The 20,596-nt window shown below is 35.9% G+C and overlaps 1 protein-coding gene across 4 annotated transcripts in view; it reads right to left on the bottom strand.

Moving 5' to 3' along the window:
• Positions 1 to 20,596, bottom strand: part of EPS8 (EGFR pathway substrate 8, signaling adaptor) — a 169,092-nt gene that overhangs the window by 6,615 nt on the left and 141,881 nt on the right. For 2 of the 4 annotated variants that reach the window (XM_063074686.1, XM_063074685.1), the window contains 5 exons: positions 17,673 to 17,806; positions 13,287 to 13,395; positions 12,133 to 12,276; positions 10,896 to 10,931; positions 3,088 to 3,310 (listed from right to left, as the gene is read on the bottom strand). In XM_063074686.1, coding sequence (XP_062930756.1) covers positions 3,088 to 3,310; positions 10,896 to 10,931; positions 12,133 to 12,276; positions 13,287 to 13,395; positions 17,673 to 17,806 — 646 coding nt within the window. The remainder of the gene's footprint in view (positions 1 to 3,087; positions 3,311 to 10,895; positions 10,932 to 12,132; positions 12,277 to 13,286; positions 13,396 to 17,672; positions 17,807 to 20,596) is intronic. The other 2 variants (XM_063074687.1, XM_063074684.1) reach the window with 1 other exon arrangement.

Here is a 20,596-nt window from a genome sequence, read left to right as displayed (position 1 = left end):
CTAAAGTGTTAGTATCTTCGAAAGTGGTAAGAGGACAATGTTTTTGGATCCTACGATAAACCAATTTGAATAGCTTTATGACACATAGCTCTGAGAAGCTATTTTGAACAGGTAATGCACAGTCACATTTCAGCAAAAGGGGTTCACTCTTACCATATGCTACACTTTAAAAACAGGCATGTAGGCTTTTTTCCCTTGTTCATAGCTATTTGAAAACATTGTTATGAGTCTTTGCTTTCTAGTTCCATTTTGTTTTTATGAGAAGCTTACACAGTAAGCAGATTATGTAGGTAGCATGAATATTTTGAGAGAAATCTGGCTATCTATCAATAAGTACACACTTAAACATGTCTATCTGGTCCTAAAAGACTGTTGAGAAGCCCCAACACTCATTCAGAAAAAAAAAAAACAAACAAAAAGTATTCTCCAAAAACATGCTATAAAGAAATATTTGTTTTATAAAAAGAAATATATTTATTTAATGTCAAACTATACTTTTGAGTTATCTTTAAAAAGGACTTTACATAAGTAATTGCAAGATTTAATTATTTTAAGGAAACAAGTACATGTGTTAATTTGGGGAGAGATGTTTATAGTTTATACACCAATGACATTCTTGTATTAAGAAAAAACAGACTTGAAATGATGAGTCACAATTATCAGGAGAGTTCTCTGTCTTTAAAAGTATTCAGACTATGCCTCTTTCCCATTAGGTTATTCTTGGTTTTTTAGAGTGAGACAAAGAACAAACTGTCCCAACCCACATGCTGTTCCAAATGGGGACGGGATGCCTGTGAACTCTGATCCTAGGCCTGGAAAAAGAATGCCACAGTGTCAAAGATTACTGTGCTGAAGTATCAAAGAAGGGAAACGTTATGAACTTGTGGTGAGAATGAAGAAAGGAGCAGTTACTTCTAACAGAAAAATTTTCCCTAGGGAAATCAATAAAAATATCCATAGAAATTTCTCATCTTAAAACTATGTTGTTAGTGTCTTTGGGGGTGGAAAAAAAGCATCTCTTAAAAAAACCCACATATATTTTAAAAGTTTTAAAAAGTTTAAAAAGTTTGTAGCATATATTTTACCATAATTATACACACGCACATGCACACACCCATACACAGTCAGTTTTGCTGCAGAGACAGAGAATTCCTTTTCCAAAACTTCATTTTTCCTTTAGTTTTCTGGTTAGGTCAAGATATGGATAAGAAGGTTATTTAAATACACTATACTTTGGGAGGGGAAGTAATGTGTGAACACACGCATGTGCTTAGTACATTTATTCAGAACTTCTAGAACAGTTAAATAGTAATCGTTTTAGTGTCTTTTTTATTATTGTTTTTTAACTTATCGAGAATAACCAAACTGAATAGACGTGGCTGTGACTCACCGAGATGAGAAAAACAGCAGGGTGTAAATGGGAGTGAAAGATTCAATAACTTAGTTTTGTCTTTTTGTGACTGGCTGCACCGCGCTCAGCTAGTGCGCTCAGCGGCCATCCTTACATAGGATCCGAACCCGCGGCGGGAGCACTTGCTGCGCTCCCAGCGCCTCACTCTCCCGAGTGCGCCACGGGGTCAGCCCCATAACTTAGTTTTGAACATGAATCTCAAGCATCCAATCTCAGCTTTAAAGGTAATAGCTCAATACATGCATCTGGATGTCAGAGGTGAGATAGAGTATGAAGATGAATTTGGGAATCATTCATTTTCCAACTATATATAGTACTGAAGGAAAGAGAAATAGATTGATTATCTGGAGAAAAGAATGCAGAAACTTAGGAGTAGCCCATACTGAAAGAATGACAGATATCCTTTACGCACACACACATACCCTTCTTTATATTAAGAAAATATAAAATACCTTCCTGGCTCTAGTTTTCCAAGAGTTTTCATATATCAAGCACGGTAAAATAAAGTAAGTTTAGAATACTTTTAAGAAACACAATTTAGAGATTAAACAGACATGCTATATATATATTACAAGGTAAAGCAAAATAAAACTTATCTTAGAAGTATCTTCAGTTTTCAAAGTATCTATACTTCTATTCCCTAGTACTAAGAAGGCTAATCCAAAGTTGGTCACGGTGTCTTTTTTTTTTTAGTTTATTCAAGTATGGTTTCCATAGAAACTCTTCATATGAAAAAAATCACACTTAAATTGATGGAAATATGAAGTTGAAGTTTAAATCATATGAAATCTGAATTTGGAGGGTAAATCTGAGACTGATATTGGCAGGTGATTATATTAAACTAGTATAATTGTGCATATATTTGAGCACAGCAAATAAGAGAAAGAGAAGCAGGAAGATTATGATGACAATCTGATGAAGATGATGTTGACATGACAGCAGCAAATATTTACTGACTGCTTATAATGTGCCATACACTGGCCAAAATCAACCAGGGTTTTTCAACCTCAGCACTGCTGATGTTTTGGGCCAGATAATTCTGTTGTGCGCCACTGTCCTATGCATTGTAGAATGTTGCTAAACATTCTTGGCCTCTACCCATTAAATGCCAGTAGCATCCTCTGAGCTGTGACAACCAAAAAATGTTTCCAGAAAATGCCAAATGTCCCCAGAGGGAGGAGGGGAGCAAAACCAACCCTGGCTGAGAACCACTGGCCTAAATGCTTTACATACATTATCTCTTTAAATACTCACACTTCTCCTGTGAAGCAGATACCATGATTTTCCCCCACTTTTCAGATAGTGAAGTACAGAAAGGATTATTAAACTGTTGAAGGTCACATTCTGGTAGGTGATCTTTCACTGTACAAACTCCAGTATGTCTGGCTCCAGTATGCATGCAAGCATCACAATATATTGGAATATGAGCATGGAATTTTAGCATAATTTAATACATTCATTAGAGAGTGGAGAGAATTTCTTGTTTCTCAGAATTACTTAGAAGATGAGAAACTAGGTGAAAGTCTTTGCAACCAATGAAGTACCATGCATGTATAAAAGACCAATATTTATATTTAATAATACTGAATACCAGGAGAACTAATACTAAGCAATATTTTACTTAATAGTGCTTTTAATTCCCAGGAGAAACTTTTTTGCTTCTTGGGGAAACTTACTGTCCACTGGAAGCTGTTTGTGTCTCTGGTTATCTCGCACAAAACTGCCTCCACTGTCACTGGAGCTGCTGTTCTGACGGGTAACATTTGCTGGGCCCTTTGACACAGGAGCAGGTGCTGGAGCAGAAGGTGGAAGGGGGAGGGGAACAGGAGCTGGTGCGGGAGGAGGTGATGGAGCAGAGGGAGTATCAGCTGGTCTTGGACCACACTCCATCCTTTGCTTCTATAAAAAGACAAATAACTAACTTGAAATTGCGAAAATATATACCTAGGCTGGGAAAACAAATTATACTTTGATAGGACAGTGTTGGCTATTTATTTGTAAATTTACTTGCAAATCCATAACAAATTTATGTATGTGTGCATGTGTGTACACACACACATCTGTAATCCTATGTGGTATGATAATCACTAAAAATAATCTCTTAAATGTTCTACATATTTGTTCAAAGGCAAAATGGAAGTTAAGGATACACCAATAGCAAATAGTAGTATTCTAGTAATAAATGTTCCACAAAACCAAATTTGGACTCGGAAGGCCAGGGAAGGTAAAAAGATTTCTGATTATTTATAATTTACACCAATAATAACTTCTAATTGCACTGGAAGTCTAAATGTCAATAGCATAAAGCATCACTTATTCCTTATTTTAAATGTATGCTATATTCAAAGATTTTTAATTCTGCTATTCCTAAGAAATAATTCTTAACTGTTGATATTAAATTTTTTCCAAGGCATACCCCTTTCTGCATCATCTTAGTGCTAATTTATTAAAATCAGAACTTGTTAAAACGGAAACATTGTGGGGTGAATCACTGTAAGGGTAATGGTATGGTCTTTAATTAAATGTTTATGACTGTAACAAACATATGCTAGAAAAATGCATGTGGAGATTTGTACTTAAAAAGGTAGATGTTGATAAAAAGCTTTTCAATAATTTTTCATTTATGATCATTAGGCTAAAAAAGTATTTGTGTATATCCATTTATCAAAACACACACTATAGTCAAAACTTTACATCTAACAAAATGATTTGAAGAGGCAACTACATTGTAAGAGGCTCCAAATTCTCAAAAGGCACATTTCCTTGCAGAATCAAAGATACAGAGCAATGACTTGTAATAGAGGTAAAGTTCAGATACTGCACTGGCACAATTTTAGTTATCCTAAAATGTAGTATTAGCATGTAAAATGCAAAAAGACCTTTTGGCAATCTGGTCCTTTGATTAGAACAGGATTTACTTTTAAGTTCTAAATTGGCCCAAATATAAGGTGACATTGATTTGAAGAGAGTCCTCCCCAGTTTCCACAGAGATCAGAAATATAAAAACACACAGCACGCACACACACTTCATTTCTTAATCAAATCATTCCCCAAAAAACAACACACCGAGCTTTATCATAGTCGCCTTCACAGCGAATGAGTGACACCTGTGGAAACCTGAGGCGGCGCGAGCCCTCGTTCCTTTCCGCTGTCTTCTTAGAAGCTACTCACCACCCAGTGGGGGGAGAAGGTGGGAAGGATATTAGGCAAGGACAGAAGTAGAACTGAAAGAAGTGCTGATCATGCTGCTACATACTGGGGGGACAAGGGGGCAAGGAGCACAGAGACATGGGGAGGAAGGGAAGGAGTAGAGGGGAGAGGTTTTCAGATTAGGCCACAGAGATAAATAGGTCAGAAACAGATTGTGAATCCCCTCAACATTCAAAGCCTAGAAACATTTTTAATATATTCAGTAATGTATTAGGATATTTTAGTAGTAGTATTATACCCCACAAAGCAATCTTCCTATATTTGGGCCAATAACATTTAAAGCAATCAAAATACAGCAAACATCACCAAAATGTAATACTTGGCACACACCAAAGTCATCTGTACATGCAATATTCCCTTGACAAGAATGTCCTCCGCACGTAACTTCATGAAGGGTTAGTGAATTACTGTTTCAAAAATGTCAGTTTAAATTATTGTTTTTAAAGTATAAACAAAAATGCCATGACTCTGCATTCCATGATATGATTCATATTTTCTGCCTTCTTAAAAACAAGAACAGCTAGTGCTTTGCTATCCATCAAATAATAGTGTGAAAAACTGAATACCCTCTGTGTTACTGTCACAATCAAGCTTGAAGACAGGCTCACCAAATGTTCTGTGCCTCATTTCATCTGTCATTGCTACATAATGCAATTTCACCAGTATGACCTAACCAAATAAGATATATATATACACACACACGTACTTGATTAAAGTAAAGAAAACCCTTATGAAATTTCTTTTTTGTTTTATGCCATAAATTATATTTACTTGCATATTCTCCTCTTTTCTTGGTCCTCTCCTGCCTTACGCTTCCAACCTCTGACATGGAAAGGGGGAAAAATACCTTTCTTGAGTCATTACCGCCTATTCTGAAATGGTAAGGAAGACAGCTTTGCTGTGGAAACTGGTTTGTAATTCTCGGTGCAGAAGAAAGGGAATCAGTACTGACTCCTGAGAGCACCGTGCCATGTCCCTATCTATCTTCTCCATGCCTCCATACCTGCTGCCCAACTCCTGCTCCTCCCTTCCTTGCTGCTGTCTCTTGGCTGTTTGGGTTGAAGGTACAGAACTGATGGAGCCCACGTGCCCTCAACTTAGGGGAAATCTCATAGAGCGTTGTGCTCTGAACTTTCTTCTCCTGAACCAAAGGTGTTGAAGCTCCAAATACAGAAAAGAAATCTTCACCAACTTTTCTCAGTTTGCCTGGGATTTCCCCAATACTGAGCACTGAAAGTCCCATGTCCCCACAGACCCCTCAGTTGGGGGCAAACAGAGATGGTGGGTGAAGCTGGTATAAACCCACTTCTGCACCATAACTGTCACTTCCTAACTCTTGCCTAGTATCTCCCACAAATACAAAGTTCTGTTTAAAACAAAATCTTTTTGTCTCTCTTTCTCTGAAAGAAGTCAGAATTACTACACCTCACAGGAAATGGACTTTCTCATTGAGAGTTAAGTTAGAATGACTGAGATAGAAGCTCCTGATTCACGCAAGGTACTGCTGCAGAGGGAAATTATGCAAGTAAACCCAGCCATTAAAATCGAACCGTTCTTAAAAGTTTAACCTACTCTAAATTACACATTTTTCCTCTAAATTTGGTCTTTTGGAACTCTGCAGTAAAAACTAAGCACAGCTGGAACATTTGGAGGGTGTTAAGTCCAGAGACTGAATCCAAAAAATTATATGAAAAAAAGGGCCATGAGGGAACGATGTGGGTATTACCTCTGACAGCTCGCCAAGTAACTGCTACTAGGAAAATGGAGCAAATCACATCAAATGACAAATTAACACAGGGGATGGAACTCAAATAATCTCAATTATAATTTACATCAAATATTAGAAAACGTGACCAAATTAGTGTTGGACAGTAAAATTACCCACAAATCAAGCAGTGAAGGAGCTTGTAAATATATAATTAATTTCCATCACTCTTATTTAGCCATGTAAAAACTAATCATTAGATTAGACTATAGTATAAACAGTGTACAGTATTTCAGTAGTAACTACTTGTGTATTAAAGTATTATGTTAAAATATTAAGATATAGCATCATTTTATTTTTATAGCCTATAAAGAATACCATTAGAATGCATTAAATATATAACTAATTCTTGTTTAACAGCTAATTTTACAAAAAAAAAAAGAAAAAAAGAAAAAAAAAAAAATATATATATATATATATACACACATCATGGTGTGATTTTAGTAGACTTTAGTTTTGAACTTGTAAGGAATCTAAAGAAACAGAACATTTTATAATTATGTACATGTGCACACTGGGCAGTAATCATATATATATATAAATATACAAATATATATATTTTAGCGTGGGTATATCCAAATTACCACAAGAAATATCTGGGAAAATGTCAATACTTATGGCAGAACAAAAAGTAACCATCCTTGTCTAAAAAACATTCCTCTCATTAATGAGCAAAGTCTTCTGAGGTTAACTTAAAATAACAATATGCAGGGGGAGGTGTGCGGCTGGCCAGTACAGGGATCTGAATCCCTTGACCTTGTTGTTAGGAACACCGTGCTCTATCCAACTGAGCTAACCGGCCATCCAAAAAAAAAAAAAAAAGATTTTAAAGAACTAAATATGATCAGGAAGTTGGCCTGGCTAGCAGAATATGAAGCCATCTTTAGTAAAATTGTCACCCTCTGTCCACCAGTATCTGAATGTATGATTTGAGCTTAAAAAACAAGAGCATTCATAACATGGGCTGAAATTCATAGAGTCAGTGGTTTAGTAGTCACCTGTGGAAAATACTTCCACTTTCAACTTAGGGCTATTTAAACATGTATATGGAGAATAACAGAATTTTATATCTTCATTGGCTTGTGAAGATCATGCAACCTGACCCCTTCTATTTCACAGCTGAGCAAACTTCAGCACAGGAAAATAAAAAGATCTCTTTAAGGTTGCACAGCTGGTTAGTGGCAGAACAAGGGCTGGAATCCTCATGTACCAAAACCAGATTGGGGCTTTTCCCACAGCATCATAATATCTTTGGTTAGGAAGTAGAGAAGATGGGAAACTTTGCTGAATTCACAAGACCATAATGACTGGACCCTCATAATTATTTGCTCTTGGTGGAGTCAGAATATCTGTAATAATAATAATAAACACATAAACTTAATAATTAATAATAAATAAAAAGGGGTCTTTAGTCAGGCCACTGGGTATATCAGAAATAGTAGTAGGGGAGAAGGTGATTTCTGCTCCTGGCACATAGTATGAGAATCTATCTGGGCAAAAGGGTAATTCTAGTTGATGAACAGTCACAGTGCTAGAGGTCTGGCAATCAAATCGAAAGAAATATCAGGAAACTACATAGCAAGCAGATACCAGGTGGACAGAAAGCACTCTGGATGTCTGTCAGTTGCCCAGCTGAAATACTACAAGGCTTTGGAATGCTCGACAACAAAATTTTTATCAAAAGACATGTCAGTTCTCCATAATCTCTCATAAGTACCTACTGCCTTTTCTCTTTGGTCCTATTCAATCTTTTATTTTCCAAATCTTTTGTAAATTCTTCATTATCTCCCTCTCTTGTATTTTTAAAACTTTGCTGAAGCCATGAGGGAAACACATTAGGTGGGAATGGCTGTCTTTAGGAAGCTGTTAAAAATCACTACAATAGTGAGGATATTAAATAGCCTGGATTCCCAGGGACATCACGAAGCAATTCAACACCTTTTCACTTTGGGTGCCAGGTACGAGCATCCCTGCCATCAGAAAGGAACCTCTGACAGTGTGTGAACAAGGGGCAAGGCTGCACTTGTGCCCGTCCCCCGGGAACTGCAGGTATCTATATGCGCTTCTTCACAGGACATGTCAGGGGGTAAAAATAAGAGTCACAGCTGTGTCCATTTTTAAAATATTTGGTAACTTATAGATGTTGCATGGAAGTAATTTATATCTAATTCCCTTATTTCCACCACTCACAAAATGTCCACTTGCTAAGTGAATCTCATAATTTGGGTTATTTTCCTAAACTATAAAAAGAAAGAAAGATTGGATGAAATCCAAAGAATATAAACATAAGGCAAAAATCTAATTCCAAGGACTGGGACTGATAAGATCAAATTTTATCACAGTATAAAGCATGGTAAAGCTATTCTGGGAAAATGTCACTTCATACGGTATGAAAGTATTCATTCATTAAAAAACTATACAAGCATTTATATAGTAAAAAACTATATGTTTAAACAAAAAGAGACAACAACGTTCTGTAAGCACTGTTGCCTAGAATAGGAGCGTGCATCAGGGCACGGCTCTGGCTCCAGAGTGCTGGGTCCCATCCTGGCTTCCCGCACCTGTGTGATTGTGGGCAAGTTATTCCTCCTGTCCCTTAGTTCCCCATATAGAATGTGCCTCCTTCACGAGGTTCTTGTGGGAATGAAATGAATTGGTGTTTGTGAAGTACTTAAACAATGCCCGGCACAGCATGAGCACAGACCACTGGCATTATCTACTTCAGAGTATAACATCACTGCTCTCCGTGAATGTGAAGCAGGCTTAAGTATTGAATCACTAGGGGCTTTTCTGCAGTACCAAACAGAGATCTAAATGTTTTCGTTAGAAGAAGCTTCTTTACATTTCTTCAAAGTTTTTATATCATTGGAATGAAGAGACAAATGGAACGGAAAAAAGTATGCAGGCTGTGTCTGAGGAGGAGCGTGACAGTCACTACTCTTAATACAGGAAGCGCAAAGGAAACAGCAAAGCCACAGCAGGTGACTCAGAGACTTGATGCTGTCCAGCAGGCTTTTATGAAGGATCTGCTCTATCATTCTTTTTATCAAGTGCAAGATGCTGGCACTCAATAAACATTTGTGGAATGAATGAATGAAAAGACGAGGAAGACACAGAATTGTAATCCAGCAGCATTTTATAAAGCTAGGGTATTAGATCATTGGAATCTACATAAATATGGTGGTATCTGTATTGTCATTCTGAAATAAACTGTAGGATTTTTTTTAGATATTTTAGATAAAGGTATCTTTAAGGTAATAGTGGTGACACTGTTGTAGAGATATAAAAATGACTGGCATAAATTTCCAAGTAAGTATTATTTTCCGTCTTACTCTCTATATTTTTTTAAACTGTCATAAACGTTTTGAGAAAAGGAATCCTTTTACAATAGGATTTATGCCAGATATCAGACAGTAGACTGTCATGCTTGCTTATTAAAATTTTACAAGATCTTGGTGGTTTTGTTGGGCTCCAACCAAAACTTTCAGGAGGTGTTAAAAAGCAGATTGTTTTTTAATACCCTTTAAAAGTATGCCCTCATCCTAAACCTCCCACACACGCACGCGTGTGTGCACACAGAAAGCTTCTATACACATGCATTACATTCACAGTTGCACCCAGAAATTTTCAGAAGACAGTCAGATAGTGCTGAAAAGTTTAAAAGAAAATAGTCAAACGGGTAGTCCCCACAAGGACCGCAAGTTTCTACGTACATAAAGTAGTCGAACAAACTCTGAAACCTGTGAGTACCTAAAAAAATTTCTTGCTTGTGCCAAAGTTGACAAAAATATAAGATGAGGTTCTGTTCAAGAAAGGATAAACAGATTCTATGTTCTCCGAAAGTACTCTCCCTACCTATGATATGTATTAATAGTTTGGGTTCAATTTTAGACAGAATTACCTTTAAACAGAAAAGTCAACTTATGGCTCAAGCCAGGAATCAGAAATAAAGAAAAAGACAAGACTGAAATGTAAACAGGAAAAGGTAAAAGACATTAAGTTCCTCAGGAAATCTCAGGTGTGGTAAAATACTTAAAATTTATATTATCTGCAAGTTTAAGTATCTTATTTTATTGAAATCTGCTTATTCCTAGCAATCATGCACACAAATGAAAACAAACTTGGATAATTATTTTTAACACCTAAAATATAAACTCTTGGCTTCTGTTCACATATGGGAATTAGAAATATCCTTTGCAAATAGTGCTTCTTATAGCATATCATGAGTTAAATATTAAAAACAGTCCACACAGCTGAAAGGGTATATACTCTATCAGTGTTTTAGGCATATGTTTCAAGCATACATTCTATCACTGTTTAAGGATAAGGCTAAAATCTCTATAGAAAAGAAAATGAAGAACTGGAACTCATAAACCAGACAGAAGCCTATATTATGTTAGGTAACCACATCTCAAACTCAGAAAAGTAAGAACGTAGGAAAGAAAAAGATATAAAAATTAAGTTAGAAAATTCACTTCACAAATCCATGAGAAATGGAGCAGACCATACCTTGAATAATTCAAACTCCTTCTTTGGCATCAACAGCTAATGACAAATGATGAACATAAAATAAGTATATAATATACATGCATATCAGACCAGCCCAAACATAAATACGGCAAACAATTTCCACTGCCACCACTATAAGTTATCATGACACAGAAACTATACACTCACTCCTTATTTTAAATGTTTACTTGGTTCATGGATTCTAATAAGGCCAAGTCCCTCTGGACAAGTGTGGGAGTCTTAAACGTCACAAAGAGCCATGGCCATAAAAGCAGTAGCATGAGCACAATTCTAGGTCTTGACAATTTGTATTTTATTAAGACTAGAACTGGCATAGAAATTAACTATTTCACTGTATATTATATGTAGCTTCTACTCAAGTTCCTGACATTATTATCAGGTCACCTGTGATTTTTCTCAAGACTCTGAAAATTAAAAGACTTCTTCCTGGAGTAACAGGGAAGAAGCCATCCCAGGTTGAGAGGCTGTACATGGGCGAGCCCACTCATTCCATCTCTATTGGCAGATCTGATTCCGGAGAGCACGCCACAGGTCTAAAATCCCAAGAGTTTAACAGCATGTGAATTCAGACGTGAGGGTAAATGAGATGACCAGAGTCACTGAAATCCTGAAAATGTGACACAGGCCTCAAGAATTATACAATGATCAAGAAGACAAAGCCTGACCTATCAAGTCTATATCCTAAGTACATTTTAACTTTAAAATAGAGAGGTGGAAAAAAATTACAATCCAACTAAACAAATGCTCATGTGTTAGTGTAAGGTGACGACATAGGCAAGTTCAAGGCTGGTCAGGGAAGACCATTTAAGAGATTCTGAAGGCAAAGGCTGGTGAAGGTGAACGAACTGCTGGACACTTCAGTCACTGTCTCAGTGCCACCTCTGTCAAGTGGGTGGATAGGAGTGCTATGGGCAAAAAGACAGAAATACTACTTCTCCAAATGTCCCAAATAGTAGAGATAGGGCAAAAAAAGCATTCAGAGAAACAGTCATTTTACTGCTAAACTTTTGAATAATTTCATGAAAAAGTAAATCAGAAAACACACGTGTAATTCTTCCCTATGTCTCTCACCACTGTCCCGCAATTATTCTAGAAAAAAATGTACAATCAATTAAATCTCACAATGATTAATACACAAAAGGTATTTAAACTCATGTTTAAGAGTGATGGATTTGAAAATTTATAAATGTGAAGTTTTGCTAAGAAACACACTTACCTGTATGGTATGCGTATAAGGTGGATCAGCACGTCCTAATCCAGATTCTGGGGGTCTCACAATATCCAAAATGTTATTTGGCACAAATCCACAGTCTCCACTTGCATTTCGAACTTTCCACCATTGCTTCCGATCATCAAGTATCTGTCATCGTGCAAGAACATAATTTTCATATGAAAATCAATCTATGAAGGAAGTTCAATTTTTACTCCTAGGCTTCAACCAAGAAAAACGTTTTCACCTCTGGTAAATTGACTCAGCATCAACATATTGTTGACAGAACAATTTTCAGGAATTACACTAAGAATGACATGTACTAGCATAGAGTAGGTACAGCATCACTATGGTCAATCTACTCAAGGTCCGTATTATCTCAAGAATATATCTGCATTATTTGAAGTACTTACAGAGCACTAAGATGACTCTCTTGTAAAGTCCTATTGTTTCCACTTTGGGGATAGAAAGGAAACATATAAAAACCATATTTTTTTTTTTACAAAATATATTGTGATCATTCACCTTATATATTCAAGATGAACTCTCAGTTATAACCTCAGAAAGAGATTTGGGTATCATGGCAGACTAACTCCAACGCCATTGGCTCACTCATCATTTATGCAAAGATACAAGGATAAAAAGAAGGAAATGTCTTCTCTTACTAAAATATTATGGTGCATCTACATCTGAATTGACAATTAGTCTTGATTCCAAAATGAAGAAAGCCCAGAAGAAAGAAGAGGGCAAAGTAAGCCAACAAATCCGTCTTCCCTTCTCCCCCACAAAACACAGATAAAGCAGCTACCCCTTCTAAACAGATATAGATATCTCTAACATATTGAATCTTTTTTTTTTAATTTTTATTTATTTATTTATTTTTTTGTCTTTTTCGCGACCAGCACTCAGCCAGTGAGTGCACCGGCCATTCCTATATAGGATCCGAACCCGCGGCGGGGAGCGTCGCTGCGCTGCCAGCGCTGCACTCTCCCAAGTGCGCCATGGGCTCGGCCCAACATATTGAATCTTTGGTAATGTAATACTAAAGAATAATTTTATGACTTCTGCATTTCTTTGAAGAAGGATTAGATATATACCAAAAGAGAAATACAATAAATCCACTTTATTAAGAGTAAGGCAAAAAGGCAAACTTCTATTACCTCTAAAATATCATCCTTCAGAACTGAGAGCTCGCTGCTGTTCCTTGCCACAAAGTCATACTTAGATCTGGCGTATTTCTTGGGTTGTGTCTTGAGTGGGTCATAATTTCTATAAAAAGGAAGAAAAAAAGATGATCATTTTGCTAACTCTTCTTAAAGGCTGAAAACAGAAGTAAAACATCAAAGCATTAGAGAGTAGTTTAGTTTTATTATAGTTTACAGAATACGAGAAATAAAAGAAATGTTGGAGTTCTTACTGTTAAAATGAACAAATTATGGTTAGGGCAAGAATAAACAATGCAAAATCATATGGCCAGTTGGTACTGACCCAAATCTAGAATCTACATCTATGAATTCTTTGCCTATTAAATACACATACTGAATATTTATTTGTTAATTAGTGTCCCTAGCATGAAAAAACAAGGATAAAGATAAACGTATTTTTCATAAAATTAAAAGAGGCTGAAGATAATTTCCACAATGTTAATTTAAGTCATATTGATTCCACTAATTCAAGCAATGTCTTGAATTCTTTTACCAAATATATATATTTAAAAATGATGATTAGGTGTCAATTTGGGGGAAAGCTTTGCCCAGTTATATAAATTGCAAGGGAAGGTATGCATTAAGCATAAGACCAATAATACTTCCAAAAAATAAGTAAACAAATAATTCACTATAAACTTATTTAATATTAACAGATGTACAGACCCTATATTTTTTTAAAAAACAAAACTTTCTTTAAAAGCCAAATACTTCCTCTAATCATTAAGTGAGCATTAATAGACTTAACAACATAATTAAAAATTATTTGTATATATAACACAATAAGACCTGTCGCATTAAAAATGTACTAATAGTATTTTCTCCATACATTTCAATAATAACTGTAACTCTTTATTAATTTTACTCCCTAATCTTCTCTTCTATTTATGTTTCCACATTTCCTCACTCACCTCTACAAAAGAAAAAGCAGAAAGGGATTAAAGATGTTAGTCATCCTTCCCCTGTCAAGTGGCCATTTTTTTGCTGCCTACCAAATTCTTTTGGAATGTTGCGTTATATACCAGGGCATGCAGGACAGTTGCAGACTAACATATCCTGTCATCATAGGTATTTGCTACCTCCTAGATAGTGACTCCTTTGGAGAAGGGAGACAGGAAAAAGAAAAAAGATGACCTGTAAGCTGTGGTACCTACTGGCTATTTTTGGTATATTTGGGGGGAGGGGGGGAAGGACTCGTGAGAAAAGTGAAATTGTAGCCAACTACTGGGCTTCCCACCCCCATGACTACTGGAATAGCTCTATTTTGATCTACTTTATATATTCACATTCGATTAAGATTTAATTTGGGGGATAAGAAATTCAACCTCCCCAAAAGTCAGACAAACAGTATTTCAATTTTCTATCTTTCTCTCTTCCCCCATGTTCCTCTCTCCTATGATCTGGAAAATAATTATTACTAATAATGGAGACTTGAGTGTACCATAACAAAGAGTAGAATAACTCTCGGCCACTGGGACATTAGCATGGAGTAACAAAATCAATGAGTTAAAAAGAAAAATTTGCTGCAGTTGTCTTTGAAGTCTTTGTTATCCTGCGTGCCTTAGAAGTGTTTGCCCAGTATGCACTTATAAAATGCTGTCAAATTTACAAATCTTCATGGTTTATGGTTTCTTGCTCTCTATAGATTAAAACTGGATATGACACTGATCATAATTCTCAATCAGAAAATCACAATTGGCAATTTTTCAGAAGTACCAAAGTTTCTTAAGAGAAATGTATGGTCTCTGTTTCTGACTTGGAATAATACATATGCCATTTGATAGACAGCAGATGTGGAGACAGCAATAATCTGAGAACTTCTCTAAAACACGAATTACCTCTGAATAGCAGTAAACCATAATCTCTCAAAGGTGAGGACTTTAACTTCAACAAATGGCCTACTTAATGACATGGCAATTTTACTGAACAGTGAATATACTTCATACGATACTTACTGCATTCTTGGCATGAAATAGAGTTTAAGGTTAATAATAATAATTATAAAAACAAATTCTAAATCTTTGTGCATTTCTCATCAGACCAGAACATTCAGACAGTTTTTGCAATAATGATGACAAATTATCCTAGCAAAATAGAATATCAGTGATCCAAGTATCTGTCAACCACTGTCCCAGCTCCCATTAAACCGAGCTGAGAGATGGGTTCCACAAGGACAACTGAGACACACAATCTACACACCACTCAATGTATTTCTTAACAGTTCTTTCTCTAGCTAAATTTTGACCACCCTAAGACCTATCCCTTCATGGAATTTCCATTTAAGTTTCTTATTTATCAAATGTTACTAACATTTATGAAGCCTTATGAAATTCACCACAGCCTTCTCTGAATGAGGAAAAAAATATTGTTAAAAATAGCATCCCTAACGTCACCTATCCCGTCCGTGAGTTCCAGGAAACAAATAATTATGAGAATTTAGTAGTAGGAAAAGCATTGTTAATCCCAATGAACTGATATATACTTCTTCATTTTCCTAATAATAGCAAAGGTTTGGTTCTCTTTTTGCTCTGACATCCAGGAATCTCAAAGACAAATCTGAAATTCAGTCACAGTGTCAACCAACAGTTTATGTACTTCATAATCTTTAATTCACATCTTCATTCTTGATTTCTTAACTTTGTATTTTATTTCATTATTTAATTTTTAATAATAACATTATTTTTACTGCATACAATTTAAGTGAGCAGCCTGAAACCATTTGGGAAGTAGGTAGGATACAAAGACATAACTAAATCAATAAATCAAAGGTACACTTCCTTGATATTCTATAAAGATCATAAAGATCAAGGTAAATGTTTAAGAAACTTTGCGGTAAGCTGCTCAAAATAAATGGCAGATGTTATTTCATCAGTAATGCTATACCTTATAGATTTTCAAGTGAAGTACAGGAAGGTGATGACAATGAAATGTTGGATACACTATCATGCACTTATTTAGTCATCAAATCAGTCAAATAAATCTACTCTGAGTGACCACAATGTGCTAGATGTGGTCTTAAAATAGAACATGATAAAAAAATTTTCTAGCAACAATATGTACTATAACTCTGAACACATCTGAAAAATGTACTCAAACTCAAGTGGTTTTACAAAGCTAAGTATCTAGACTTACTGAAGTAATAAAACAAAAAGAAGAGGTAAGAATTACTAATCTGAAATGAGTTCTAGAACACTGACATCTAAGGTAGAAGGAAATGAAAAAGAAAATTTTAGGATGAGTAGTAAGTTAGTCAAGAAGAATCTCGAAGAAATAATGTTTAAGCTTCAAATTGACTTTCACCTATATCCACTAAAAAATAATTCTATAATTGAAACTAATTTTCATATGTTGGTATTTTCAAAATATGTTATTCATTGCTGACTTTTCCTTAGACTCAATTTAATTTGTTACTGGTTCCCTTACAGTAAAATCTGTGTAATTTCTACACCATTACTTAAGCATTACTTCTGTCATCATCCATGACAAAAAACAAGAATTTTAAATTCCACTATCCTCAAATTTTATTAAGAAAAGAGTATATTGACAAGAAATAAAGGGCATGAAGCACTTATGGTAATAGAGACTTGAAGGTAGGGAAGTACTAGGACAAGTTCTCTACCCACTGCATCTGAATCCTCCTCCTCTTGTATCCTCGTTACCAATATTTCATCTCCTTTTCTTTCTCTTGTCTATATTGGTTGTTCTCTTTGTAAACCTCACTTGCTGGAAAACAAGACTGAAACAAAAAGTTAACCTGTTCTGGTTCCTTTATTTGTTCTCAATCTCAATTCTCCACCTCTGCCTATGTTAAATTTATAAGAGTGAAAATATAGGAAAATCAATGAAATGTAAAACTGAAAACTAAAAAAATATATAATAATAGGAAAAAGCAAGAATGACAAATAAGGCATTGACTCTATTTAAATATTTAGTTTAAATATTTCTATCTAAAGGAAGACCTATTTGTTTTTGTTGGGTGAAGAGAAAGATGGAAATTGTTTCCTTTAAAAGTTACAGAGCCGGAAAGATCCTTAGAGACCATCTGGTACAAACTGATGGAGAATTTCAAAACAATTCTTCCTTCTTAATGCACAGATTTTGTCAGAAGTATCTTTTAAAAAGAGCAAGTCATCCAAATGCATTTGCACTATGTGGGAATTACAGACTGGAGGTCCAGACATCTTTTGCTCATTAAAGCTAGGGACAACTGAAACTTTATCAAATAATTAACAGATGGAGAGTTTAAAGTAGTAGTAGACAATACAGAGACTGTTAACTCTACTAGAATTAAATCGGAGACAGTTATCCATAGCTCTCCAAATGGCACCCATTAAATATTACCTATCTACATAGCGATTAGGAGTTGGCTTAAAAGTAACAGCGGCTTCCCCTTGGTCCCGATGAGTCCCTCTTGCATAAATGTTGTTATTGAATGCATAGTCATCAGCTGGAGAATATTCTGATGCACTGGAATGCTGAAAGACAGAGCAGGACAGATTAAAGAATCACCAAATACTATTTGAATGAGTGAATACTCAGGTCAGTGAACAAGACCCCTCTACTGTACTGTGATCAGTTTTCATTTTCAAGTGATTGGCCATTATGTTAATAAATTATGAAATGGGAGTGATAAATTTTTGTCAAAGATCTGTTTATAATAAGAAAGTCATTAGTGCAAAGGCTAAAGTATAAAAGCATTAAATTCCTTTATTAGGAATTTTAGTAACAGGTGATTTTGTTATTAGACTTTAACAGCTTGTATAAAATAAAATTGGTGGGGGAAAACCCCTTTAACCTTTGCTCTCTGTGTTTAGGAAACAGACCTTCACCACCCTAGCAAAGTAAATAATGTCACATGAAACTCATCTGAACTCTATGCATTAAAATCATACCACCTTTGCATTTTTCTCATTTTAAAATTGTATAAGAACAGTATTTTTAATTTTTAGAAAATGGCAGCATTATTATCAGATTTACTGTTAAGGGAAACACAGAAAGGCACAAATATATTGATCTTGATAGTCAAGAGTCCAGGATAAGACAACTCTGGAGTTGTTTCTTTCTTGCAGTTAACACAATTCAGACATGAATCTACTTGGTGCTACCAAGGGGGAAAATTAAGGCCTCCGGGTCCCACTGAGCAGCATGGTTTTAGGCTACATGCTCAGTTGGGAGAAAAGCAAACAAACAAAAAACATTACCTAAAGATTTTATATTATTTCCTTATGTAAAATGAAGTATGACAGAAGCATGGTAAACACTGAAGTATTAGAATTCCTTGGGTATTTCTACTGTTTATGAATTTGGTGTGGCAAAATATTTGAAATTGGGGATGTTTCACAAGAGTCTTGCACACATGGTTACTACAATTAATTCTAATGACAAAGTTGGCAGGAGTAGGGCTGGTTTAGAGTAGGTGATGTGTCCCCAGTTGTCGGGGTGCTCTCCTGGTCAGCCAGGCCCGGGCTCCGGATTTCCCTGGCTGTGGCCACCGAGTGATCCCCGGCTGACTCCCTATCCTCCCCAGGCAGGACCAGATAAGTTACCCTCTGCCGCATAAGCCAAAGAAAGATCCCCGAAGGTGGGTTTATACACTGCCCGCCTAGATGTGGCGGGGGTTCTGTCAAGCAGTTCTGTTTATTGCCTTTTAAGCACTTGTATTTATATCTAAGCAAGCGGGGATTTCCACACTGAGAGCCAATCACTGGAAAGGTCACATGTGCATGTGCCTTACTTTCCTATGCTCAGCCTACTGATCATGAGCGCGGAAAAGCGCAACTACCAATAAAACTTTTTGCGGAACTAAAAGTGACACTCCCTCTTTGCTTCCTCTAGGCGCCATCTTGTGTGGACCATGCGGGTGGGGAACTTAAACAGCCGCCATTTGGTGTGGCCTCCTTTCACCCTAGCAATTGCTATAGCAAGTGGTGCGGTTGCAGCCCAACACCCAGTGGGCCAGTGTTGATGTCAAAATGCCCACATTATATTATTCCTCTGGAAGGTACATCGGGGATACTGCACTTACACACAAATACAAATAAAAAATTCTCAGCCATTTAAATAACTGAGCTCAACTAATTCAGTGTATCATTTCCCTAGAAGAGAGTAAGGCACTAAATTTGGTTGGGTGATTTTTTATTAAAGGCCTTTACTAAAGGGTGGAGTGCAAGAAACTGTTAGAGTCACCCACACCTTTCACCTAGCTCCAAACATAATAAGAGTGAGGTCAGCCAGTATGAAGTCATTGGGTCTTGAGAGTTATTGGGCATTCTGGAAGGGAGGAGAAAGATGATGACAAATGACTGACTGTGACGACTACACAACCTTGGTTAGGGCTGCTGTTGATTCAAGGAAGTACAGAAGCTGAGTACTGCCACCCACACCACCTACACCTTTTAATTCCAAACAAAATCACCACATCCTGAATTACCCAAGTCTTGTTGTAAATGTATTTATTATAGAAGCAATAAAGTATAATAAAATCTCTCTTCTAGGAATGATTACATTTTTATGCATTTTAAATCACCATTGCTTGGCTCTTTTCCAACAAAATCTCAAGGCATAAAATCCCCTAGAACTGCTAACATGTGTTTTTCATTTCATTTTTTTAAAAAAACCTCTGAATAACTACTTAAGCCATAAAATGGGAAATAGTTTACAACAGGAAAATGATAACTCATTACAAGGAAGGATTCTCAATAATTCCTCTTTTAAAATTACTTATTTGGTGAGAATAGACAAACATATACTAGAAGCACAGAACACATTACTCTCTTCTTAAATACACAAATTGAAAACGAACTCACAGAAGTGAATTTCTGTGGCATACATGATAAAGTGGGTATATTTTCTTATTTAAGATGTAAAAACTATAATCTAAAAATTTTTACGATTTGAAAATATAGCTGTAACTATAGGAACATCAAGTGTATCATAATTTATGTTTGATTACATTTTTTACTTCCTCTAGAAAAGTTGCCCTCTACATGGGAAGAAAATTCATAGTGATAAAGCTTGAACTGTAGAATACAGGTAGGGACATGTGTTTGCCAACCAATTCTCAGAGCAGTGAGGTCATCTTCATCATTACTCATTTAGAGGGAAGAGCAGGTATGGAATCCACCTCTTCCTTTATATGCAGCCAGAGGAGAAAACAATTACATTAGAAAATGTCTAATTTCAAAGCAGTAAATTTGCCTTATTTTGAAAGTTTCAGGAATTTAACCAATCTTCTGTAATAATATTGTTGTTGTCCAAAGAATAGT

This window comes from Cynocephalus volans, chromosome 12 (assembly GCF_027409185.1).
Source record: "Cynocephalus volans isolate mCynVol1 chromosome 12, mCynVol1.pri, whole genome shotgun sequence".
Classification (NCBI taxonomy): Eukaryota; Metazoa; Chordata; class Mammalia; order Dermoptera; family Cynocephalidae; genus Cynocephalus; species Cynocephalus volans.
Note: the sequence above shows the minus strand (reverse complement) of the source record. Positions and strands in the feature narration are given on the sequence as shown.